The sequence below is a fragment of the Chiloscyllium punctatum genome, chromosome 14, assembly GCF_047496795.1.
Source record: "Chiloscyllium punctatum isolate Juve2018m chromosome 14, sChiPun1.3, whole genome shotgun sequence".
In the NCBI taxonomy this organism is placed as follows: Eukaryota; Metazoa; Chordata; class Chondrichthyes; order Orectolobiformes; family Hemiscylliidae; genus Chiloscyllium; species Chiloscyllium punctatum.
The window spans coordinates 32,235,755-32,262,535 of NC_092752.1; the positions used below are offsets into that span (position 1 = coordinate 32,235,755).

At 41.4% G+C, this 26,781-nt stretch overlaps 1 protein-coding gene across 8 annotated transcripts in view; it reads right to left on the minus strand.

The window, feature by feature from the left end:
* Positions 1 to 18,978: 18,978 nt before the first annotated feature.
* The window catches only part of abhd18 (abhydrolase domain containing 18), an 89,285-nt gene continuing 81,482 nt past the window's right edge, over positions 18,979 to 26,781 (minus strand). For all 8 annotated transcript variants that reach the window (XM_072584161.1, XM_072584162.1, XM_072584160.1 and 5 more), the window contains 2 exons: positions 25,456 to 25,618; positions 18,979 to 20,309 (listed from right to left, as the gene is read on the minus strand). In XM_072584161.1, the coding sequence (XP_072440262.1) occupies positions 20,258 to 20,309; positions 25,456 to 25,618 (215 nt within the window). In that variant the 3' untranslated portion in view covers positions 18,979 to 20,257. The remainder of the gene's footprint in view (positions 20,310 to 25,455; positions 25,619 to 26,781) is intronic.

Consider the following 26,781-nt stretch of genomic DNA (forward strand, 5'->3'; position numbering starts at 1 on the left):
TCGTGTTTTTTTTCCCCCCCTCTCCCTCCGCCGTCCCGGAGAAGGGGGCGGGGCTGGCGTGAATGGGCTAGCGCATGCGCCTTTCCACTTGCTCCTCTCACCTGCCCCCCCCCAATCCATCTCTCTCTCTCCGCGAATACAATAGGCGGTGGCCGGCGCCTTTCAAGTCACAAGCGCAGTCTATTGAACAAGCAGGATTGTATTTTTTTGGCATAACAAAATCAATGCAAAAAGTGATGATGGCCCGTCTCACTGGTCGCGTCTTTTTTTTAAAAAAAATGCTAGCTCAAGTTGTTTTTCGCGTGTCTGGCTGTGCTGCTGCTTCTTGCAAAGCCGTGCCCACGAATGAAAGGAAATTAAAACTTGGAATACAGTTTGTTCCAACAGCTACACCATGGGTTTTCTTATGTGCTTGGTAATCAGTCTTTGTTGGGACACTGGACTCCTTTGGCTGTAAATTCTGTGAGCATGACCCACAGCTACCTAATGAAGGAGCGACGTTCCGAAAGCCACTGCTTCCAAATAGACCTGTTGGACAATAACCTGGTGTGTGATTTTTAACTTTGTTGAACAAAATCCTAAACGTGGAGACCTACTGGCGAAGTGGCAGTTTCCCTAAGCCAGGACGCTCGAGTTCAAATCGCACTCCCTCCAATAAGAATGTAACAACTATGAGCAAGTTGATTAAATTACCTAGGATTTTAAACATACAGCTCTTGGAACAGTGCTCTGGACTATTAGTGACGGGTTCAAGTCTCACGTGCTTCACGAGTGTAATTACATCTCTGAACAGTTTGATCTAGAATATTTTAAGCATGCCAAAACACTCAAACTACGAAAAAGTATTTCAAATATAATAGATTTTGTTTAAAAAAACACAACTTTATTGAAAAAATGCACATTTTATCAAAACTTTGTGCTGTACGGTCATCGGTACGTCCATTAGAATCATGTAACAGAAAACAATTCTATACTCAATATAAACTCCCTGCTATAGGAAGCATGTTGTGAAACTTGAAAGGGTTCAGAAAAGATTTACAAAGATGTTACCGATGTTGGAAGATTTGAGTTGTGGAGGGAGAGGCTGAATAGGCTGGGACTGTTTTCCCTGGAGTGGAGGAGGCTAGGGTATGACATCATACAGGTTTAAAAAATCATGGGGTACATGGATAGGGTATATAGACAAGGTCTTTTCCCTGTGATGGGGGAGTCCAAAATTAGCAGACACAGGTTTAAGGTGAGAAGGAAAAGATTTAGAAGGGACTTAAGGGGCAACGCTTTCATGTACAGGGTGGTGCATGTATGGAATGAGCTGCCAGAGGAAGTGATGGCTGGTACAATTACAGCATTTAAAAGGCATCTGAATGGTATACGAAGGATTTAGAAGGATATGGGCCAAATGCTGGCATTGGGGTATCTGGTTGGTATAGATAAGTTGGATCAATGGATCTGTTTCCATGCTGCATATCTCTATGACTCTGATTCTATGACTCAATGAGGAAAGTGGAGTCTGATTGTTAGAGAGAATAAACCAGTGAATGGGAGAGGTATTAAACCAGAGATTCAGCAGGAAATAAGCACAGTGCATGACATGGTCTTTCTGTCTGCAAAGAATAGGGGCACTGTGTGTTAATATGTACCTTTCAGTACAGGCAAGTGTGCCACACATGAGTAGAACTGACTGAACTAAATTGTTTATCATTATATTTTCTAGCACATGCAGGAGGATTATTACGCAAATATTGTTAAGTACTTTGCTTGTTAAGAACATGTTATTTGATATCATCTGTTAATCTTTGGGATGGATAGCCTAAATATCAATACTGAAATTCATTTACCAAATTACTCATTTACATCTGAACATCATGTTGGCTAGATTCCTCAGGACAATATCTTGATAAAGAGTCAACCTGCTTGTTTTAAATTTACATAAATTGTGGCAGATAAAAGTCAGTTATCATCGAAAGGATACATTCTCCATAGCAATATCCCCATTGATCAAATCAGAAAGTCCAGTTACCAGTCAATTGGAACTCACTTCTCATACAGTATAAAATGTTGCTTTCCTTTGACATAACTCTTAACAATCCTCTGAAACAACATGTCACTCAGTTCAACGATAATTAGGAATGGTCAATAAATAGCATAACCAGTGACACCTTATGATGAGGTTATGATGGATCTGATTTTATCAGTCAGGACACAGCTGGGGTACTATATGCAGTTCTGCTTACCACACTATACAAAGAATGTAATTGCACTAGAGAGGATGCAGCAGAGATTCACCAGGATATTATCTGGGCTGTAGAAATTTCATTATGAAGAAAGATCAGATAGGCTGTGATTGTTTTCCTTCGGAACAAAGAAGACTGAGTGGGTATCTGATTGGGGTTACAAAGTTCTGAGGAGGATCTGGTCAATAGGGAGAAATAGTTCCCCTTAATAGAATGGTCAGTAACCAACGAGCACAGTGTTAAGGTAAGAAGCTAGAGGTTTAGAGAGGATTTCAAGGGGAAAAAAAAAATCACTGATTCGCTTGTGGGTATCTGCAACTGAAAAAATTATGGGGGACACCTCAAAGCATTTCAGACCTATTAAGATGAGCACTTGAATCTTTCTAACGGGATTAGAACACATGGATATTTGATGACTGGCAGACATGACAGGATGACAGACCTCTTTACTTGCTGTAATAACTCTATGACTATGACTATGGCTCTCTATAACCTACATTCCATCAGCAAATAAAAACCTCTCTCCTATTCAGTGCTTGGACAACCCACGCTATTAATACTTGCTTAATTCACAACCACCGCTTTACCATTGGTCAGTTGGAAGGCCTATGAAAAGTCTTTTGATTTCATAGGCTAACACAACATTGAGAGATGCTTACTTTGATTTAAAAACTGCACATCTTACAATAGATTCTGAAACATTGATATATCTGAAATTCACAGGACACACCTAGATGTGGAATGTCCCACGAATGTGCAGAGGGCAAACAGAATATGTGACTTAAAAGAATGCAGCTTTGAATTGCATGACATATGCTGAAATGTATTCAATTTTTTCCCAAATAAATCTTAGCCTGGAAAAAAGGTCCTGAACCCAAGTTATAAACCTTTTTTCAAAACTGAAGAGCCAGAGAGCACAGTTTTAGAGTTTTACCTAAGAACCAAATGTGAGATAAGAAAACATTTTCACACAGCCAGTGGTCTGGGTTTTGAATGCTTTGCCTGTAAATCCATTCAAATCAGGTTCAATTGAAACATTCAAAAGGGCACCAGATGATTGTTTAAGTAGAAACATCAAGCAGGATTATGGGGAAAAAGGGAGTTCAGCATTAAGTCAAAATGCTGAGAGAGCAAATGCTGACTCATCAGGTAAAATGGCTTCTGTAACCATTGCCTCAATTTTATGATATGCTTTTGACCAATCTTGGAGTCAGCAGTCCTAACATCTAATTCCTCCATTCACTGTAAATTAGACTCATCGAGTCATTAGATTAGATTGCCTACAGTGTGGAAACAGGCCCTTGGGCCCACCAAGCCCACACCGACCCTCTGGAGAGCAACCCACCCAGACCCATTCCCCTACACCTAACACTACGGGCAATTTAGCATGGCCAATTCACCTAACCTGCACATCTTTAGACTGTGGGAGGAAACCAGAGCACCTGGAGGAAACCCACGCAGACACGGGGAGAACGTGCAGACTCCATACAGTTGCTCGAGGCAGGAATTGAACCCCGGTCTCTGGCGCTGTGAGGCAACAGTGCTACCCACTGAGCCACCATGCTGCCGATGTACAGCACGGAAACAGACCCTTCGTCCACCTAATCATGCCAATCAGATATCCCAAATCAATCTAGTCCCACCTGCAAGCACCTGGCCCATATACCTCCAAACCCTTCCTATTCATATACCCATCCAGATGCCTTTTAAGTGTTGCAATCGAACTAGCCTCCACCACGTCCACTGGCAGCTCATTCCGTACATGTACCACCATCTGCATGAAAAAATTGCCCCTTAGGTCTCTTTTACGGAGGAATCTCGATTATCCGAATACCAATTATCCGAAAATCGGATTATCCAAAGGAGATCTCGCGATCCTGGTGGAAACATTACATCAAAGATGTGTTTCCAACAGTGATCATGTCTTTTGTTTACAGTTATTAAACAGGCACCGTGTCCAAATGACTGACTGCCCACCCTCTCTATCTCCCCATACTTTCCCTGGAGTTCTACAAAGGGGTATACCCTAAACCCCCTCCCCATTCCGCAGATAATCTCTCCAACATTGTCCTATACAGGGCAAAGGTAGAACCTGTCAAAAAGTTGCAGTAAAAAGTGGCTGTGGCTGTGTGCGTGCGCTATTTGGAGACTTACCCCACAAAGACAACTGAAACAGTCTTGTTGGTGTCCAGTCCAGCTGCCCCGGCGAGGGGGCGGATGGGGCAGTGTTGGACAGGATTTGGGGTGGGGGGAGGTGTTGCACGGGGTTGGGGATGGGAGGGGTGGTGTTGGGGGCGAATGGACATTTTTGGGAGCGGAGGGGCGGAGTTGGGGATGGGGGGGCATTTTTGGGGGCGGAGAGGTGGTGTTCCTTGGGCTGGGGGTGGGGGGGGGGGCAGAGGGGCAGTGTTGCACAGTATTGGGGCGGGCCCTCGCGCGCAGTGCGCTGCTGCAGTCTCCTGAATGGGGAGCAGACTTTAAAAGTTCTGAGCCCCAGCAGAAAGAAATTTAATCAATTAACCGAATAATCAATTGTCCGAACCAAATAGTGCCCACCCATCATGTTCAGATAATCGAGGTTCCCCTGTATATCTTCCCCCCCTCACCCTATGCCGTCTAGTTCTGGAGACTGCACGCCAGGGAAAAGACTTTGTCTTTTTATCCTATCCATGCCCCTCATGATTTTATAAACCTCTAGAAGGTCACCCCTCAGCCTCTGATGCTCCAGGGAAAACAGCCCTAGCCTGTTCAACCTCTCCCCACAGCTCAAATCCTCCAACCCTGGCAGCGTCCTTGTAAATTTTTTTTTGAACCCTTTCAAGTTTCACAATGTCCTTCTGATAGGAAGGAGATCAGATTTGCACACAATATTCCAAAAGTGGCCTAACCAATGTCTTGTACAGCCGCAACGTGACCTCCCAAAGGAAAGCATACTAAATGCCTTCTTCATTATCCTACCTACCTGCGACTCCACTTTCAAGGAGCTATGAACCTGTACTCCAAGGCCTCTTTGTTCAGCAATACTCCCCAGTATGTTACCATTTAGTGTGTAAGTCCTGCTAAGATTTGCTTTCCCAAAATGCAGCACCTCACATTTATGTAAATTAAACTCCATCTGCCACTTCTCAGACCATTAGCCCATCTGATCAATATCCCGCTGTAATCTGAGGTAACCTTCTTTGCTATCCACTACGCCTCCAATTTTGGTGTCATCTCCAAACTTACTAACTGTACCTCTTATGCTCACATCCAAATCATTTATATAAATGATAAAAAGTCAAAGGAAATTGTTTTATCCGAATGCAGTAGTAGGTATACATCCATTTCAATGTGCCAGGCACAGGGTGTATGTCAGCTCTGAACTGAGCTGTTGCTCTCCAGGCTAAATGTGATTGGTAGTCCTTTTACAGCACTCACAGATGTATAGCATTGACCTGAGGTAGACAAATGCATTTTTCAGGATTCTTTTCAGGTGTAGTGGTAGTACCTCTACTATTGAAACAGGAGATTTAGGTTAAAGTTCCACCTGAGTTGTATAACATCTCTGAAAAAGTTGGTTTGAAAATATCATTTTCTTTACCCCCTGCTTTTTCCATGCACTACTTAACTGCTTTTCTTACTGGCACCCTGGTTAGCAGCAAAACTTCCAATGCTTCATGCTGATTCCTTGAGATCTCACTTGCAGGCATCATTGTATTGTAGACATTTGTGACCTGTTGTTCTCATGCCAACAGTATACTCACCATAGACCATGCCTTTGGAAATGTGGCTGTCACCCATGCAGTATCTACAAACAAGCCAAGAGTTACTGTTGACTCCTGAGGAAAAACATGCTTCAAATTAATGTACTTTACATTTGGTACTCTATATTTGGTGATGCTTAATCCTCATATTAGGTTGCAGTGATTGAATCTGTGTAAGTATCCATGCTTTGCTACTGTAAAGAGGGGTGTTAAGAACAAAAGCCACATATATGCAGACCTTCATATTTTTGGTTAGTTTGCCCCACATTCTCATTTTCAATTTTGACATGAAAATTGCAGCTTTGGCAATCCTACTTCTGATTTTGAAATCAAGGGACAGATTTCTGATAATTGGTGATCAAAGAGATGTGAAGCTGTGGATGGCTTCCAGAATAAGATTATGATATTGATGGAAGATGAAATCTCTGTCATGACCTACAAATTTGAAGCTTATTGTCAGTCCAAATTCCTTGTAGGGCAAAAAGAACTATTATGTAGGCTGCTGCAAGTGAACTTCAGTATGGAGTGTCAGTGCACTATCATCAGGAACAGCATTACATATCTGACAAGCACCACAGACCATTTTGTTACACTTAGAATGCTGTGTAAATGTAAATTAATACTGTTGCACATGACTTTCATCCAACTATTTTTGTGCAAAGCGATCGTCAAAGTACAACCAGATTTTCAGTTTTTAAAAAATTATTCTGTGAACATTGGCTGTGTGCGCTGGACAGCATGTATTACCCATTCCAGTTGTCTTCAAGAGTGTGGTGATGAGCTGCCTTTTTGAACTGGTGAATTAATTTAGTGTAGGTAAACACACAATACTGTTCAGGAGGTCAAGGATTTTGACAGTGAAGGAATAGTGATATAGTTCCAAGTCTAAACTTTCAGGTTGCAGTGCTCCTATGTATCTGCTCCCTTGTCCTTCTAGATGGGAGTAGTTGAGAGTTTGGAATCTCCCATCCACGAAGTTTGGTAAATCTCTGCAGTGCATCTTGTAGATGATAAATACTACTGCTACTGTGTGTGGGTGGTGGAGGGAGTGAATGTTTTTAGATGTGGGAGCAATTAAGTGGGCTGTTTTGTTCTGATTGGTGTCAAGGTTCTTCAGTGTTGTTAGAGATGCACTTTTTCAGGCAAGTGGGGATTATTCTAGGGTACTCCTGTGCTTGGTAGATGCTGGACAGGCTTTAGGGAGTTCAAGATTCTTAGCCTCTAGCCTGCCCTTGTAAGTACATTATTTATCCGGCTAGTCAGTTCAGAATGTCAATAGTATGGGAATGTCAAGGGACAATAGTTATATTATCTGTTGTTGGGGTGGTCATTGGTGTGATGTGAACATTACTTGCAACTTGTCAACCTAAGTCTGGCTGTTTCCAGATCTTGCTGCATATGTATCTGAGGGGTCATGATGGTGTTGAACATTGATGATTGCACAATGAACATCCCCATCTCTGACCTTAAAGTGGAGGGGAGGTCATTGATAAAGTAGCTGAGGATGGTTGGGCCTATACACTAACCTGACAAACACTTGCAAGGATCTCCTAAAATTGAGGTGACTGATGTCCAACAACCACAGCCACCTTCCTTTGTGCAAGGTATAACTTCAACTGGCAGAGAGATTTCCCCTGATTCCCATTGCCTCCGGTAATGCTAGGGTTCCTGGATATTACATCCCTCAAATGCTACTTTGACATCAGGTGCAGTCACTTTCACTTCACTGCTGGAGGTTAGCTCTTTTGACCATCTTTGGTCCAAGATTGCAATGAGATCAGGCATTAAGTGGCCTGGCAGAGCTCAAACCGAGTGTCAGTGCGCAAGTTCTTGGTAGGCAAGTTTACTGTGCGTTAGTGGTGGGACTATTGACTGTGATAGTGCTTTTGATGACACATCCGATCACTTTCCTAATGTTCGAGAGTAGGCTGATGGGGCGTTAATTGATTGGTCAGGCAGCATCCGAGGAGCAGGAAAATCGACATTTCGGGCAAAGGCCCTTTAGCCAATACATCGATTTTCCTGCTCCACAGATGCTGCCTGACCTGCTGTACTTTTCCAGCACCACTCTAATCTTGACTCTAATCTCCAGCATCTGCACTGCACACTTCTGCCTCAATAATTGGCTGGCTAAGTAACAGCATCACTTAGTGCTGATGCTGTTTGGCTTGTAAGTAGTCTTATATTGTAGCGTCAGCACATTGACACCTCATTTTCAGCTATGTTTGGTGCTGCTTCTGGCATACCCTTAGATATTCTTCACTGAACCAGGGTTGATCTTTACCACTTTTTGTATCTGGGCAATTTTTCACTGGTGCTGGGTCGCTGCCAGTGTTGAATTGAAACAACTTGGCCATAAACATGGCAAATTCCGGAACACAAATCATCAGTACTACTATTGGAATATAGCATTTGTAGTGTCAAGTGTCTTCAGCTCTTTCTTGAACTCAATTGAATTGGTTGAAGACTGGCATTTGAGATGCTAGGAATCTCTACAGGAGGTTGAGGTGAATCATCAGTTTGATCGTTCTAGCTGCAGATTGTTGCAAATTGCTTGTCTTATTTTTGCCTAATATACTGGGCTCCCCCATCATTAAGGATAGGGATATTGGTGGAATCTTCTTCGTCAGTGGGTTGTTTAATTGTCTATCACGATTTATGACTGCATGTGGCAGGAGCAGAGCTGAGATCTGATTTGTTGCTTGTGGGCTTGATTAGCTCTATCATTTAGTGCTGATGCTGTTTGGCTTGTAAGTAGTCTTATATTGTAGCGTCAGCACATTGACACCTCATTTTCAGCTATGTTTGGTGCTGCTTCTGGCATACCCTTAGATATTCTTCACTGAACCAGGGTTGATGATCATGATTAAGTGGGTGGATACACTAAACCATGAGGTTGCAGATTATCTTGAAATACGATCTGCTGCTGCTGCTAGCCCACAACATCTCATGGATGCCTCAACTAGAGTTGCTATACCTGTTCAATATTTATTCCATTTACAACAGTGTAGCACCACACAACATGATTGAGGATATCCTCAATGAGACCTTGTCTTTACAAGGACTGTGGGGTCAGCACTCCTCTGCTACTATCACATACTGATATATCTGCAAGGGGTAGACTAGTGAGGACAAGCTCAGCTATGTTTTCCCACATATTTCAGTCAGCAGGGGTACTACCAAATAATTCTTAGAGATGGACATTTAAGTTCTCTATCCAGAGCACATCTGTGCCCTTGCCACCCTCAACTGTTTCCTCCTATTGGTGTTCAACACAGAAAAGCACTGATTCATTAGGTGTGGTTGACGGGTAAGGTAGTGGTTATTGGCAGGAGTTTGCTTTGCCAGTTTTGACTGATACCATGACCCTTCATGAGTTTCATGATAAATGTTGAGGACTCCCAGGGAAACTCCTGATTACTTACCACTCGTGCCACCACTTCTGTTGATCTGCTCTGGTAGTAGAATGGTAGTTGTGTCTAGGTCATAGTCATATTCATGGAATTGTACCTTTCAGACAATGGCAAGCTTTTGCTTGACTAGTCTGTGTCAGAGCTCTCCAAATTTTGGACTAGCTCCCAGATTTTCTTGGAAGACCTTCCAGGGTCCATCCAATTGTATTCCTTTGAGACCTTGTTGTGGTTTTTAAACAATTGAGCAGTTTGATAGACAATTTAAGAGTCAACAATACTGACGTATGACCATATGTATGACCATACCAAGTCACATGTATGCCAGACCTGGTAAGAATGACAGGATTCTCTCTCTGAAGGGCTTTAGCAAAACAGATGGATGTTTACAACAATTATTTCATTGTCATTATTACAGTTTAAATTGCAGATTTTTAGAAACTGAATTCAAGTTCCAGCATCTGGTGGGTTTCATTTCTGGATCCGCGGAGCATTACCTGGGTCTATGGATTACCAGTCCAATAACAATACCTTAAACATAACCTCACTGCAGTGGGATGGATGCTTTTCTGGAATTTTTGGATCAAAATCCTGGAACTCACTCTGTACAGTATTATGGGTGTCTCCATACAGCAAGGACTGCAGCAGTTCAGGAAGGTAATTGTCCACAACCTTCTGTAGGGCAGCTGGGAATAAGTAATAAATCCTTGCTTTGCCAGCAATACGTAAATCCTACGACAACTAAAAAATAATTTCAAAGGTAGACTTTAATGAAAATAATGTTACTATATAAACATCAAAGCACATGAATGTTAATAATAAGATTGGTTGGAATCATACCTGGCACATAAGATGATTGTGGTTGTTGAAGATCAGTCATCTCAGCTCCAAGACATCTCTACTGGAGTTCCTCATGGAGTCCCTGCCATCTAAGATCCTAATACTCTCAGCTGCTTCATCAATGACCTTCCCTCTATCTATGATCAGAAGTAAGGAGGTTTACTAATGAGTGTGCCACATTCCGCACAATTTGCAACTCCTCAGATACTGAAACAGTCTATGTCAAAATGCCACAAGACCCAGACAATATCCAGACTTTAGTTGAAAAGTTGCACGTAACATTTACACCACACAAATGTCATGCAATGACCATCTCCAATAAGAGACCAACACTCTTGACATTCAATTATGTGATATTCATCACTGAATCCCCCACTATTAACATCCTAGAGGTTACCACTGACCAAAAACTCAACTGGAGTAGCCATATAACTAGTATCTACAACAGCAGGTCAGAGACTAGAAATACTGCAAGAGTAATTCACCTCCTGACTCTAAGCTTGTCCACAATCTACAAGGCAAGAGTCACAAGTGTTATGGAATACTATCCAAGTGCCTCCAATGACACTCAAGAAGTTTGACACCACCCAGGACAAAGTAGTTCAGTTGATTTGCACCAAATCCACAAACATTTTTGGATCAAAATCCACAATCATTCCACTACTCAGTATCAGCAGTATACTGCTGCAGACAGTGTACTGTCTCCAAGATGCACTGCAGAAATTCACCAAAGGTCCTTAGCATGTTTCAAACCCATGACCACTTCCATTCAGAAGGATAAGGATAATAGATATATGTGAACAACAAAGCCTGCAAGTTCCCCTCCAAGCCATTCACCATCTTGACTTGGAAATGTATTGCTATTCCTTCTTAGTCACTTGGTCAAAATCCTGGAACTTCCGCCTAAATGACATTGTGGGTCTACCTACAGCAAATGGACTGTAAAAGGTTCAAAGAAGGCAGCTCACCACCAACTTCTCAAGGACTATTAGGGACAGACAATAAATGCTAGCTTAACGATGTCCATGTTCCATTCTCTTAAACAATTAGTGATGTTAAAAATATTAAAAGAATAATGAAAACATCTATTGATACCGAATCAAAACTTTTCTCTGCACCCAACTGACATACAACCCAACAACACAAGTCAAATACTCAGCAGAAATGGAAAGAGTAATTATTTGGTCTGAATACAGTTTCACAAGTTCGCATAAGCACAATATTTTGTGACTTCCATTTACTCTGGGGAGGTTGTCCCTTCAATTTTTTTCAAAATGTCTCACATTTGAACATTCTCATTTCAATGCAGTCATCACAAGCTTTAAATATGTTCATCTCGGATAAGAACTGCTGGGTTCTGATATTCTTCACCTTTGGAGTCTTGCTATCTAGAAATTTATGTTTAGTTACATCCTTCTGTTTTAAAGTTTCTCTATCCTTCTTGAGGAGGTGGTCTTGTGGTGCAGTGGTAACATCCTTACTACTGGCTATATATTTTAGCCAAACAGACTAATTAATACAAGAAATCAGCTTATAGCTCAAAGAAAACGCAATTTTGGAAAAAAAACATTCAAATTGCGCTGGAAGCAGAAAGCAGAAAAATTCACAGGCAGATCCTGAGAGGAGAAATCCAACCCTACTTCTAGAGGACAACATATTCTATTTTTAATATGTGGATATTCTAAAGAGGTACATGACAAATCTATGTAGAGGACAAGTCAAAACCTGATGTTAAGACTTACTGTCAAGTTCTGAGAGACAATGAGGTTTCACACATATCAACAACGTCCAGCCATGATAACGAAATTCCACATTCCTAAAAACGTAGGTCACTCTTAGAAGATCGCCATGCCTTGGAGCTGCCTGTGTTGGACTGGGGTGGACAAAGTTAAAAGTCACACAACACAAGGTTATAGTCCAACAGGTTTATTTGGAAGCACTAGCTGTCGGAGCGCTGAAAGGACAACCAGCTGATGAAGGAATGGCACTCCAAAAGCTAGTGCATCCAAATAAACCTGTTGGACTATAACCTGGTGTTTCAGTATAGTGGAAAAACTAGTGGTCACACAAAACTGTCAAAAGCATAGGACTGGTCACCATGGACAAGTTAGACCAAAGGGTATGTTTCTGTGCTGTACATCTCTTTGACTCTATGAATGTTGTGTCACACTGCAATGCAAATGCAGACAAAATGTATAAGATGCATGTCTTGACCTTAGGTTCATCAGAAAACTCAGAGAAGACTAACACAGAACATCAACCACCTCTAAGAGAACTAGTCCAAAAGGAAACTACTGACAAACTAGTCATAGGGCAACTATAGAAGACTTATAGGGCTTCCTGCTTTCATGGTGGAACAAAATAGAATATCCAGAGACTCTACTTACGTAGGCATAATTATTTCATATTTTCAACAGGAAAGAGGTCACAGATTTTATTTGGTGGAAATATTCAGCTCTGTTTCCTAAAACAGAAGAGTCAACGTCACTGACAACGGTACTGTTGAGTGAGCAACAATTTTTCAATAATTCAACAAAATCTGAAAACATCAACTTCAACAAATGACCAGAGGGTGGCTGACACTGTTTAGCCTCATCACCAAATCGAGAGAGATGAGTTGCTTACAACTTCACATGAGTCAGCTAATGGTGACAGGTACAAGGCATGGTCAGGAAGAAATTGCCTAGTCAGGACAGTGCAAAAGCAAACACGTTTTTCCAATTAGGAAGATATTACTTGATCCAGAAATCTAGGACATTGCCAGGAAGAAAGTACTTGCTCACTTGATCCAACAGAGTAGATGCTACCTGATGGACAATCATGAGTTTGATATTATGGGGAAACTACCAGAGTTAGCAAAGAGTTCATGTGCAAAGGAAATTCAAAAGGTTCTTCCAAACTGAGAAATGACCAATGACATCCTCTACAAAAGCTTTTTTAGTGATAAAAGATCAGTCAGCAGAGAAGTGACTCATGGATCAGAACCAAGGTCAACAGCCCTCAAGTCGAAGACCTATTATTCTATCATGTCCAAATACAGCATGTTCTGGGAAAATAGTAAATTGGCAATGTTGTGGACCAGATCCAACCTCTCAAAACATTTTTAAGCAGGTAGCCCAGACTGTAACTTTGCTATTTGTTTTAGGTAAGTGTATAGTGGATATTTCTAGAGTGAATTAGTTGGTCCAACTGCCAAGTTTTAAACAAACAGAATTTATCTACAAAATTACAGAATCAAACACAAAGAACAGAAAACAGAATAATGGGTAACTTAACCTATCCAAAAATCCGACAGTCTATCCCAACTTAATGACGCTGTTCCGGAAGTACTTGCAACAGTCGTAATAAACACATCCCTTAGCTCAAAGAGTAAAGATGAAACAAACCAGGGCTTACAGGCTTAATGTTAGAGGCAGGGTACCTGGCTGGACTTGCCCCAACAGCCTTTCTTCACGCACACACAATGCTGCTAAACTGAATCAAGACCTCTAATCTAAACGAAGGCTAGCAACAAAGCCAGCTGGCCACTCCCCTTTGATTATACCAGTTTCCTTTTTTAAGGCATGGAAGCCTTCGGCAGGAGGCAGTGTGTGTTAGGGGGTAAACAAAAAGGGCCCCAATAAACCTTTCAAACCCAAGTTGGAGCCTGGCCAATTACTCCTTCTCTGAAAGGAAACTCAAAGGGGAAGAGAGGGTACTCCTAAAGGTAATATAGTTATATACATAAATTGGCTAACTGGATTTAAAAAACGCTTTACCAAGTAATGTTTATGGTAATGGTTCTGAAACCTTTCTAAGGACCACAATCTTGTCGTGGATTGTGCATACATAGAAACGTGAGAGCTAAACCATCTGCAACATTGCTCATGGCAAGGTCAACCATGACAGTAAGGTCGGGGGGAGGTTCTAAACAAAGCACAATCCATGAAGATTTCAACAGCAGAGCTGGTGTAGATGATAGCCAAACTTAAATTACAGTATCACAATGGTTGTAAAGGTGAATGAAGGCTGCAACAGAGAAGGACTGCAAATCGCCTTGGTCTCCACGTCACTGGGCTTTGACCCCTATCTGCCAAGTTGGCTATCTATGCATTAGCCACCCCACGTTTAAGCACGTCACATACAGGCATCTTCCCAAGAAGTCTAGTCCTGTTTACATCCTGGACTAAAGTCCTATGGCAGTCAGTTAGTGGTGGAGCGAGCAAGACTCTGATATCTGGAAGTCACAATTCACAAACTGACACAATAGGTGGCGGGTATTAGATTCAGTCATTTTGCTCCTGGATAGGGCAGGTAAAGCATTTCAGCAGCTACACCCATGACGGAGCAGCCCAGTTTAGGATCCGCTCTGCTTACCCCAGTAGGGGAGGAGGCTGGAAGAAGTGCCCTTAAAGTAGCCTTCCTCAAAACTTCTGACTGGATTTCCATGTCCAGAGATCATCCACATGGGGTTAGAAAAGAAGAATAATGAACTTTGGAGCTTGGAATGCAAGAACTCTGATGTTCCCAGCTAACAGTGATCTATTAGAGAAAAGAATTGTGATCACAGTCAGAGAACTGAAGAAATGCAAGATCGATTCAGCTGCTCTTTCTAAAACCTACCTTGCAGATAAAGAGCAACTGAAGGAGCTGAAAGGCAGTTACACTATCTTCTGGAAGGGGAAGGTTGCTGATGAGCATAGTATTCACGGTGTTCAATTCGCAATTAAGAACCAGCTCATCAGTTGCTTCTCTGAACTTCCTGCGGGAATCAATGATTATCCCCTAAACTCACATCTGATGTTCACCAACAACCAGATGGCTACAATTGTGAGCCCTTAGGCCGCACCCCTTGACTCAGAGAAGGAAGGAGAGTTTCTATGCCAACCTTGACACTCCAAGGACATTAAAATAATTCTTCTTGGAGACTTCAATGCTAGGATTGGTCGAGACCAGAACCTTTGAGATGGCATCATAGGAAGGTATTGGCAACATCAACTCAAATGGAGTCTTTCTTCTTACAAAATGTGCGGAGTACAACCTCACCACCTTAAATACTCTTTTAGAAAAACAAATTCAAAGCATCTTGGAGGCACCGATGCTTGAACCAATGGCATTTCATTGATCAGGTAATTGTTCACTCTGGGGACCATCGGGATGTGAATGTCACTGGGGCTATGATCAGCTCAGATGATTGTTGGACCACTGCTTTATCTGTTCCACAATGTTCAGATTACACAGAAATGAGGATTCAAAAGCAGACCCGGCCAATATTCAACATGGTCTCTATGCAACATCTACAGACTTTACTTGCTAAAAACCTACCTTGAGAATACCCAGAGGACATAGGAGAACACTGGAGTCTATATTAAATCAATCATTTTCAGTACCTTCAATTACACCCTAAGGTACAATGAGGTCTTATTCGATGAGAATGATGCAGAAATTGAACAGCTCATCTCCAAGAAAAAGACAGCCTTCTCTGACTGGCAGAATGACATCAGCTGCAAGGCCAAAAGAAGGGCCTATGCCAAAGCGAAGGCTGATGAGGGTAAAGGAGCTCAAAAACATGGTGGACTTATAAAGCCTTGGAAATCCAGCAGTTGGCAGAAGCAAGAGATTCTTCAACAGCACCAAGGCAGTACATGGCCCAAACTCTCTTTGCTCTAAAGACAGACATATTCAGTTCAAGGACAATAAGGCAATAAACATATACACTGGAGAAAGCAATTCCAAGAACTCCTCAACCATAATACCAATGTTACACTGCAAATAGTTAACCAAATCCCCCAAGAGCCATGCAAGGTGACATGGGCGAACCTCCCAGTGTGAGCAAAGTACAAGAGTGGACAAGGAGCTTAAAAAGGCTGCTAGTCCTATTGGGATTCCTGAGAGATCCTAAACGAGAGTGACCCACAACTCCATCAACACACATTTACATTGGTCTTGAAGATTTGACTCAAAGAACAATTTCCCTTGGAGCTTAAGGAATCCTTTGATTGTGGCCATATTCAAAAACAGTGATAAGGCTGACTGTGGGAATTACATACGCATATCCCTTCTGTCAACCACTGGCAAGGTACTTCCACGTGTCCTTGCCAATTGATTTCTGTTGTTATCTGAGGAAATAGTCCCTGAATCAGAGTGTGGCTTCTGCCATACAGAGGAACAACAGACATGATTTTCGCAGCATGTCAGTTAGAAGAAAAAATTCAGGATCAGAAACAACTCCTTTACCTGGCCTTCTTTGACCTCAGGCCTTTGATCCAGTTAACCGCCAGAATCTCTGGCGATGCAGCTGCCCTGATAGGTTCAAAAGGATACTGAGGCTGCTGCATGATGATATGTCTGAGACAGTGCTTAGCAACTGTGGATTAGAGTCTCAGCCTCTCACCGTGGAGAGGGAGTCAAGCAGGACTGCATCATCGCACCCACTCTGCACACCATGTTTCTTATCACTGTTCTCCATTTCATTGGCCAAACCTGCCTAACGGAATTCAAATCATTTATCAGATAGACAGATGGCTGTTCAACCTTAATAGGTGCAAGGCCTCCATCACCTCCTTCTTGGAGTGTAAATATGCTGACAACAATGCCATCGCAGCAGACTCTACGGTTGATCTGCAGTGCGTCTTGAACGGCTTTGCCAAGGCATCCAAGCTTCTTGGCCTTACTCTTAATATAAAAAAAATGCTATTACTCCATCAACCACTACCCACTTCCACCTCTCTTACAATAGGAGTCAACAACATTGCCTTGAAAACATGGATCACTTCCCAAAATCTCAAGAGTTCTCCTCAGGGCAAACATAGATGTAGAAATACAATACTGAAGAAGGGTATTTGAAGAACATGACCTACAGGCCCAGACTAAACTTCTGGTCTACCCACACTGCCATATGGAGCTGAAATGTGGACTACCTACAGTAGATACCTTAAAACACTGGAACACCACCACCAGAGATCCGTATGAAAAATCCTGTGGGAAGACAAAGTGCATTGACATCATTGTCTTGGAGGAGGCCAATATAGCCAGCACCACCACCACCATAATTCAACAGCAACGCCAAGGGACCAGCCTTGTCACCTGAATGCCCCAACTCACACCTCCCAAAACAGATCATGTACTCTCAGCTGAAGGTCAGCGTGTCCCTGGTGGCCAAAAGAAATGCTTTAAAGATAACATCCAACCCCAAGAAATTTCACATCAATTTCAACAGCCGGGAGGACATGACTACTAAATGGAATCACACGAGAATCAGCAAGGAGCTATTTATAGAGTCATAGAGATAGACAGCATGGAAACAGACCCTTCGGTCCAACACGTCCATGCCGGCCAGATATCCCAACCCAATCTAGTCTTATCTGCCAGCACCCGGCCCATATCCTTCCAAACCCTTCCTATTCATTTCCCCATTAAAACTATTTCTGCCACACTACTGAACAGACACGACTCTTGCATAAAGAGAGACAGAACATCAGAATGCCCATCCAACACAACCTGCAACCACCACTACCACCCATCAGCTCTGACATTGCATCAGAATCTGTGGATCCCAGATTGGCTTCTTCAACCCTCTGAAGACCCACAAATAGACGCCCTTATACAGGACAATCATATTTAGCTAAAGCAATCGCTGAGTAAGAGAAAGTTTTGAAAACTTTTTGTCAAAGGTGCATCGATTCCACCCAATCTTTTGATGCCATGCAGCCTTTGGGTGGAGAGAGGAGTTCTAAATGATCCTACAGAGGAAAGTTTATTCTGTACAAGCAGCCCTTCCATAAAGACTCAACAGTAGTTATTCTCTACACAGAGCAAAAAGATTATCGTGGCTTTTGGAGCTCAATTATCTCATTCACAGGACATCATTGCAAGCTTCCTCAGGGTAGTGTCTTCAACTCAACCATATTTAGATGCTTCAATGAGCTTCCTTCCATGATAAAGTCAGAAATGGATGTTCATTGTGTAATCAACGATGGTCAGCACCATTCCTGACTCCTCAGATACTGAAGGAGCCCTTGTTCAAATGCAGCAAGTCTTGAACATCATTCACGCTTGGGCTGATAAATGGTTAAATAACGATTCTTATCACATAACTACCAGGCAAAGACCACACCCAAGAAGTGAGAATTTAATCATCACCCCTTGGCATTCAATAGCATTACAATCGATGAATCCTTCACTTTCAACAGACTGGGGGTTACTATTGACAAGAAACTGAATGGATCATCCATATAGATAGCGCAGATATAAAAGCAGGTTAGGATCCTGGAACTGTCCTTAACTGTACTGCGAAATGTACCTAGACCTCATGGTCTTTAGCTTTTTAAAAACGCAGCTCACCACCACCTTTGAGAATAATTAGGTATGGGCAATAAATGTTGACCCAGTCACCAATGCCCATTTCCTGCCAATGAACTTAAAGTCAAAAACACTGATGCGTTTTAATTACCATTACTGTAGCAATGCAATACCCGTAACTCAGTGACCCCAGTAATGTACTTTTAATAGAACTAAATGTCCTCATGTCAGGAGTGCTTTGTAGAATGTCTGGTGCCAGTCTGCTTATAACCAGCAGTGTTGAAACATGAAACATATCAAACTTTGAAATGGCAATTATAAAAGCACATGCAAATGTTTCTTAAGACGACATTTAGGATCAAGAACAATTTCTGATTATATCTCCGCTTTAGGCAATAATTGAATCTAATGGAGGATGATTAAAGATAAGAGATATAAACAAGCTTTTATTGTGAATATTCAGCTCTGAAGATGATTCAAAGATATGTCCTGGGAAGAAACAACCAATTGTAAAACAATAGAGAAACAGTTCTTGAAGCTTTTCAAGGTCTATTTCTATGTCAAAAATTGACATGACATTAATACCAATTCTAAAATTTCAATGCCACCAGTACCATCACTTTTGCTTGGGTGGGGTGTGTGATATTGGTGTTCTGCTGCACTGTGCACAAGTCTCAAAGAGACACTGAGTCGGTACAGAATTTCCTGGAGTTACACCAATCGAAAGGTACATGAAGATACATATTGGTGGTGGTGGGGTTGTTAGCATCATAGACAACAAATTATAACACTCCTCACTCCTAAATACAACATCCGTCCTTTACACAAAAGAAGCAGTCCTGTTTTGAGTTTTAATAAAAATTGTAAATATTTAAATTTAATTATAAAATTCACATGACATTAAACTACATAATCAGTTTTTTGTGATGTTTTGCATGCAAACTGTGCTAAATTGAAACCAGAAATCATGGCTTTCACACAGGCAACCAGTATCAAAGAGATTAAGATTAAAAGATTACAGAGTCATTTCAAATCCATTGCAGATTCATCAAACCAGAATTAGTTAATCAGAATTAAAATGTCAATGGTATTTTGGACAGACAATATCTGCAACTTTTATTCATTAAATAAAACTGTCATCTTGTTACATCAAGATCATGGTTTTTAAATTCAGTAGGCACTATTTAGCACAACGTAGCACCAGATTTCTCTCTTTAGTATGTTCTTGTGCTGATATCCATTACATTTTTTCAAGTCAGTTCTAATTTCTAGCACACGAAGTTTAGTTTTCTTAATACTTTATAATTAGTCTTATAAAAACGAAATTTGCATCATTTCCCCTGCAGTTCATACTTGAGTCATGAAATTGAATTAAGGATGCTCCAACATATCCAACAGTTAAGTGAAAATGTAAAGAACGATTCAATCAAGTTGACTATTGGTGTTACAAGGAGCACCTTGGTTGTACCATTTATGACTATTATATTAATAGTGCTAATCAGTTTCAATAAATTCTGAAATGTCAGGCCAATAATAATTTGTACAGTGTAGCAGTACAGGTTTGTTAGTACTGAGTAGCTTTCAACCTGTAAGGAACAATTAAGTTTCCATTCATTCTTCAGTACATAGTTGCTTTCACAGTTCTTTTGCTTACAACAATAATTTGGACAGTGTAGTGCTCTTAGATATAAATGGCAACCACATTAGTAGTACAGAGGAGTACAATTAGCCTGGGATCCAATGTTCAATTCTAGACGGAGTACTTCTGAAGAAAACGGTCAAATGCATCATAAATGGCTTGTCTGTAAACAAAAGAATTGTTGAATTGTGAAGAAAGATGAAAGAGATGAAATATGATTATTTAGCATTTTCAGTCATATCAGTTTGTCTCAATTATACATTATCCTGTAAACCAGTGGGAACAAAGAAGAACAAAGACAGAGACCTTTGATTAGAGTTCTAAATTTATCCTAAATTCTAGCAAACAAGTCTGAATACTCACATGCAGAAGTTACAAAGTGGTTCCCAACCACCTATAAACTTTTCAACCTCCATCATTACAACCATTACCTTTCACATCAAGACTGCAAACCACATTTTCAAAGCAAGGTGAGACTGGTAGCCATAACTGGTCAACCCATTTAGCTGATGAAACAGTAAAGAAAGCTCTATCGCCTACTTTTACAGGAAAGCGTCCAGGTCAATTCATCAAATTAATCTAAGGTGGTATTTATACTCCATAATCTCTCTTCACCTAAAATTTTAATCATAATCTATTTTCTTCTTAAAATGCATCGAAGCCATTTGCTTCAACTCCCAAGTGGTGACAGGTTTCAGAATTTTATCACTCGTTCAAGTAGAAATTTATTCTAAATTTTCTAATGGAATTATGCTCGACTAATTAGGACACCTAGATCTGATCACCAGCACAAGTGGAAACATGTTCTGTACCTGATAAAATCCTTTCATTATTTTAATGATCTCTTACACAATCCTTCTCTTTACTAAAGAAAAGCCCAAATCCATTCAGTTTTTCCTGAAAGTATATCCTCAAAGTTCTGGTATAATACTTTAAACTTGGACGGCTAGTTGTCAGAGCTCGGTACTGACTCACCCTAATTATAGGAACATTGGGTGCCTGACATGGACTAAGACCACTCTCCTTTCATTTCCCATCCACTTCATTTAGATTGTTATGTATCCTCATAATTGTTATGTAGCTAGATACGCATAGCTTGAGATTTCTGTCTGTTCCTCTGCATGTGCAGTTTGACTGTCAAATTCTTAACTTTTATTTCTAGTTCTTCCTCCATTTTAAAGAAAAGTTCTCTCCATTCCTCTCACTTTCACTTCCTTGCTTCCTTTCATGTCTCATTTTAGATATTCTGCCCACCCAAGATCCTACTCCAACTCCCCAGTATTCCTCAATTTCCCTGCACTCCTGCTACTGTTCCAGACCTGACAAGTCAGTCTACAACTTCATTACTTCTCTCCTGGTATCCTCTGACGGGGCCATTAAAGCACTCGACACTATGAATAAGGTTCCTATTTGGATGCTTATATCAAAACCTTGAATGAAATATGGCTGAGGGTTAATGATATTTTCTCCTACCTGGTGATATCCTCCACAATTTGCCATGCAAAGACTGCCATGGCAGTTGTGTGGCTCTTAGCTGAGGATTAACCCACTACTTCACTGAACATCTCATATTGTTTTCTATCCCCTTCAGCTCTTATTTAAAATCCTTGTTCTCCATTACCCAACTAATAACCATTAAAATCCTTTGATCAAGATATCTCCAACGTGTTTTTTCTCTTCAGCCTCTGCCCTAGACAACGTTTCATCCTTGGTGATTTCATAAAAATAAGAGCTGGAGTATGCAATTTGACTGTTTGAGTCAAGATTAGAGAAGCACAGCAGATCAGACAGCATCTGAGGAGTAGGAAAATCAACATTTCAGGCAAAAGCCCTTCATCAGGAATGAGGCTGGGAGCTTTGGTGGTGGAGAGATAAATAGGAGGGGGGTGGGGCTGGGGTAGCTGAGAGTGCAATAGTGGATGGAGGTGGAGCTAAAGGTGATAGGTCGGAGAAGAGGGTGGAGCGGATAGTTGGGAAGGAAGATTGACAGGTGGGACAGGTCAAGAGAATGGTGCTGAGCTGGAAGGTTGGAACTGGGGGTAAGGTGGAAATGAGGAAACAGGTGAAGTCCACATTTATGTCCTGGGGTTGAAGGGTCCGATGCAGAAGATGAGGCAATCTTCCTCTAGGCATCGGGTGTGAGGGAGTGGCGGTGGAGGCGGCCCAGGACCTGCATGTCCTCGGCAGAGTGGGAGGGGAGAGTTGAAATGTTCGGGCATGGGGCAGTGGGGTTGATTGGTGTGGGTGTCCCAGAGATGTTCTCTGAAGCGCTCGGCGAAAAGGTGTCCAGTCTGCCCAAAGTAGAGGAGATCGCATTGGGAGCAATGGATACAATAAATGACATGTGGAAGTGCAGGTGAAACTTTGATAGATGTGGAAGGCTTCTATAAGGCCTTGTACAGAGGTGGCGGAGGTGAGGGCACAGGTTTTGCAACACTACAGACAATTAGCATGGCCAATTCACCTAACTTGCACATTTCTTTTTGGACTGCGGGTGAAAACCCACGCAGACACAGGAGAATGTGCAAACTCCACACAGTCAGTCTCCTGAGGCGGGAATTGAACCCGGGTCTCTGGCGCTGTGAGGCAGCAGTGCTAACCACTGTGCCGCCCTGTTAACTGCTGGGAAGGACACATGCCCAACCCTTTCCCAGTAACTGGGTGTCAGGGGAAGGCGCTGGGAGGGGAGGGTGAGTTGTTACGGGGCGTGGACCTGACCAGGTAGTCACAGAAAGAATAGTCTATCAGAGTGGTGCTGGAAAAGCACAGCAGGTCAGGCAGCATCTGCAGTTCTCACTTTCTCCAATTTGACTGTTTGAGTCTGTTTCATCATTCAACAAGATCATGGCTGATCTTCCACCTCTTCTTGACTGCCTACTGCACCTGCATGCTTTCCTTGAGTAACTGGTGTATTAGCGCACACAAGCTTTGTTGCACATTCCCCTGTGAGTTTTTAGTCAGATAATAATCCACTGTCCTGCTTTTGCTCACAAAGTAGATTATCCACTGCATATTTCATCTGCCATGCATTTGTCCAATCATTCAGCTTATCCAAGTCACACTGAAGCATCTCTACATCCTCTTCACAGCTCATTCTCCTACCCACCTCTGAGCTATCTGCAAATTTGGAGATATTTGAAGAGATTTCCTTCAATTCAGTAATGGGAAGATGTAAACTACTGTCTTGAATTCCAAGTTACTGGCTTAATGCCTGGTAATTATTTGAGGCTAAAACAGACTATTTATATTTGACCTCAAGTTGAGCTTCTGTCCATATAGCCATGTAATCATTACCAAGGCTGACTCATTTCCACCTTCACAACATCACTGATTTAGTGATTGCCTCAGCATATCTGCTGCTTAAACCCTCACCCATGCCTTTATTACTTTGATTTGGAGATTAGATTACTTACTTTAGATTATATTACTTACAGTATGGAAACAGGCCCTTCATAAACAAGTCCACACCGATCCGCCGAAGCGCAACCTACCTAGACTAATTTCCCTACATTTACCCCTGCCCCTAACACTACAGCCAATTTAGCATGGCCAATTCACCTAACCTGCACATTTTTTTTTGGACTGCGGGTGAAAACCCACGCAGACACAGGAGAATGTGCAAACTCCACATAGTCAGTCGCCTGAGGCAGGAATTGAACCTGGGTCTCTGGTGCTGTGAGGCAGCAGTGCTAACCACTGTGCCACAGTGCCGCCCTGTTAACTGCTGGGAAGGACACATGCCCAACCCTTTCCCAGTAACTGGCAAGCTAATCCCGATGCTGGTGTTGGTCTGGGGTGTACAAAGTTAAAAATCACACAACACCAGGTTATAGTCCAACAGGTTTAATTGGAAGCACTAGCTTTCAGACAGCTGCTCCTTCATCACCACCTGATGAAGGAGAGGCGCTCCGAAAGCTAGTGCTTCCAAATAAACCTTATTACTTTGAGACTTGACTATCCAAACCACTAGTGATGGCCGCCTACATTCTATTCTCTCCAAGGTTTAGGTTATCCAAAATTTTACGTTTCACATTTTTACTCATACTCTGATTCAGCACTTACCATTGTGCTCGCTGAATTACACTAGGCTACACAACACCGAGATTTAAAAATTTGTATCCTTGCAGTCAGACTATTTGTTTTGAGATGGAAGTAGCAAGAAGATTGACTTTGTTTGAAAACAGCACAAAGTTCCATTCAGTTTTAAAAATATTTTCCCATCTGAAATTTGAGATTAAGCAATTATCATAGTCTACAATCTCTCTTGATTCATTTCTGTATTGGAATACATATCTGACAATAACCTGCAAATGGTACTGAATTCTGGTTGAATCAAGATAATTAGGTTAAATGTTTTGACATTTTAATTAAATGAAATATTACCCTCAGCAGATGGAACTGGTTCTCACTGAGGGAGGACACATACGCATAATATACCATAGAGTCGTGGAGATGTACAGCATGCCGACCAGTATCCCAACCCAATCTAGTCCCACCTGCCAGCAACTGGCCCATATCCCTCCAAACCCCTTCTATTCTTATACCCATCCAAATGCCTCTTCAATATTGCAATTGTACCAGCCTGCACCAATTTCTCTGGCAGCTCATTCCATACATGTACCACTCTCTGCGTGAAAAAATTGCCCCTTAGGTGTCTTTTGTATCTTTCTCCTCTCACCCTAAATCTATGCTCTCTAATTCTGGACTCCCCAACCCCAGGGAAAAGACTTTGCCTTTTTATCCTATCCACGCCCCTCATAATTTTGTAAACCTCTATAAGGTCACCCCTCAGCCTCCGACGCTCCACAGAAAACAGCCCCAGCTTGTTCAGCCTCTCCCTATAGCTCAAATCCTCCAATCCTGGCAACATCCTTATAAATCTTTTCTGAACCCTTTCAAGTTTCACAACATCTTTCCAATTTAGATGTGACAGATTAGTTGAAGAAAATATCTCTAAGTTTGTGCAGAGTGCTCCTCTGGAGTTCAGGGAATACTGCCAGCTTGAGCATGCCCCCATTGGGGGGGGTCTTGCTATTCCTTTAAGGGACGACATGTAATTGCTGACATTCCAATGTCCCAAAACCAGCAAAGTGCTGTGAAGCTGCCTATTTGATAACTCATCTCCGCAGTTCACAAAATAGTTGGCTAGATACTTATTTGCCCCCTCAGCTGTGTATAATGCTTAATGTAGAAGAAAAATGCAATCAATTACCTATGAAAAGTGTTTCTGCTTGTACCTTTATACTCAACAACATTTCTCTTCAAGGCAACAGATAAATGCCAGTTTGGTAACTCTTCATTGCTTTTACCTGAACAGGCCTTGTTTGAAAAGGTAAGCACTGATGTGACCACCTTCCAAGTATCTGATTTCACACCCTGGCCAGATTTCATTAAGACTACGTACTCCAGCTCGAGGAATGTAGGCATCTTCCTTTGCTTGGACCACTATGATCAGACTAGGGTCTACTGGCACTGCAAATTAAATCACACAAAAGATATTTAGAACTTTCAAGAAAACAGATAAACACAGTTAAGGTTTAAATAATAATAAAACTGGCTAGATTAATTAAGTGGTCTTCATGATGCATTGTTTCACAGATAAAGAGGCAGTTTGTTAGTCAATTTTCTGAAGATGTCGTTCAGGGTCACACTTACAGCTTACTCAGATATAGGCAGTAATGCTTATAATTTAGTTTCTTATTGTCTGAACTTCCAAGAGCTGGCAAAGAAGGTTATGCAAGGAGCTTTCAAATATTCATGCTGTAGCTTCAACAGCCACATAACTTTCACAGAAAACAGTCCAAAAGCCACAACATTCTCTGACTCCTTTTCTGACAGACTGATCGTCTCCTCCATGAGGTCTTAGTTACCATACATCTGCTTTTAAAGGAGAAGATCCTTTCCAGACTTGCTGGAACCAATTCCAGGTACTGATCTCATTAATAGCCAACATCACTTATTTGTTTAAATATAACACTCTTTCCCTATGATGAAACGGAGGTCGAACATTTTGGTCAGGAACTAACCTGCAATTAACTTCCAAGGTTGGCCTCATAAATAAGCAAAAGCTCATTTGATCTAGGGTGCTTTTAAACACAAGCTGTTAGCTACAGTCTAAAAGTCATGTTCAGTTCACAGTTCCCCATTCACAACTCTAAACTAAAATTCATAAAATAATAAAATTAAAATAATGAAGAAGAGTTCTAACAATACTGTAGGGAATCTAAACTAATCTAATGCACTTTGCTGAATAACTTGTGGAAATCTTTTAAACTACATTCACTATATTTCTTTATTCAGTAATTTGTTAAAAATAAACTCAGATTTGTCAAGTGACTTGCCCGTAATAAATTCTTACTGCTTGCCTTCAATTAAAACATCTATTGCTAAATGCTTGTTATTTTATTTCAAATTATGGATTCTAAGAGTCTGCAACGATAACAATTGTTATTATTCTAAGTGCTATAGCTATAATTACTATTAGACTAATTGGTCTATAATTACTCAGCTTATTTTTCTCAAATAAGAGCATGACACTACTTGTTTGTCAATCCCGTGCAATTTGCATTCTTTAAGATTGGAAAATTGTGAACAAGAACAAAGAAAAGTACAGCACCAGAACAGGCCCTTCAGCC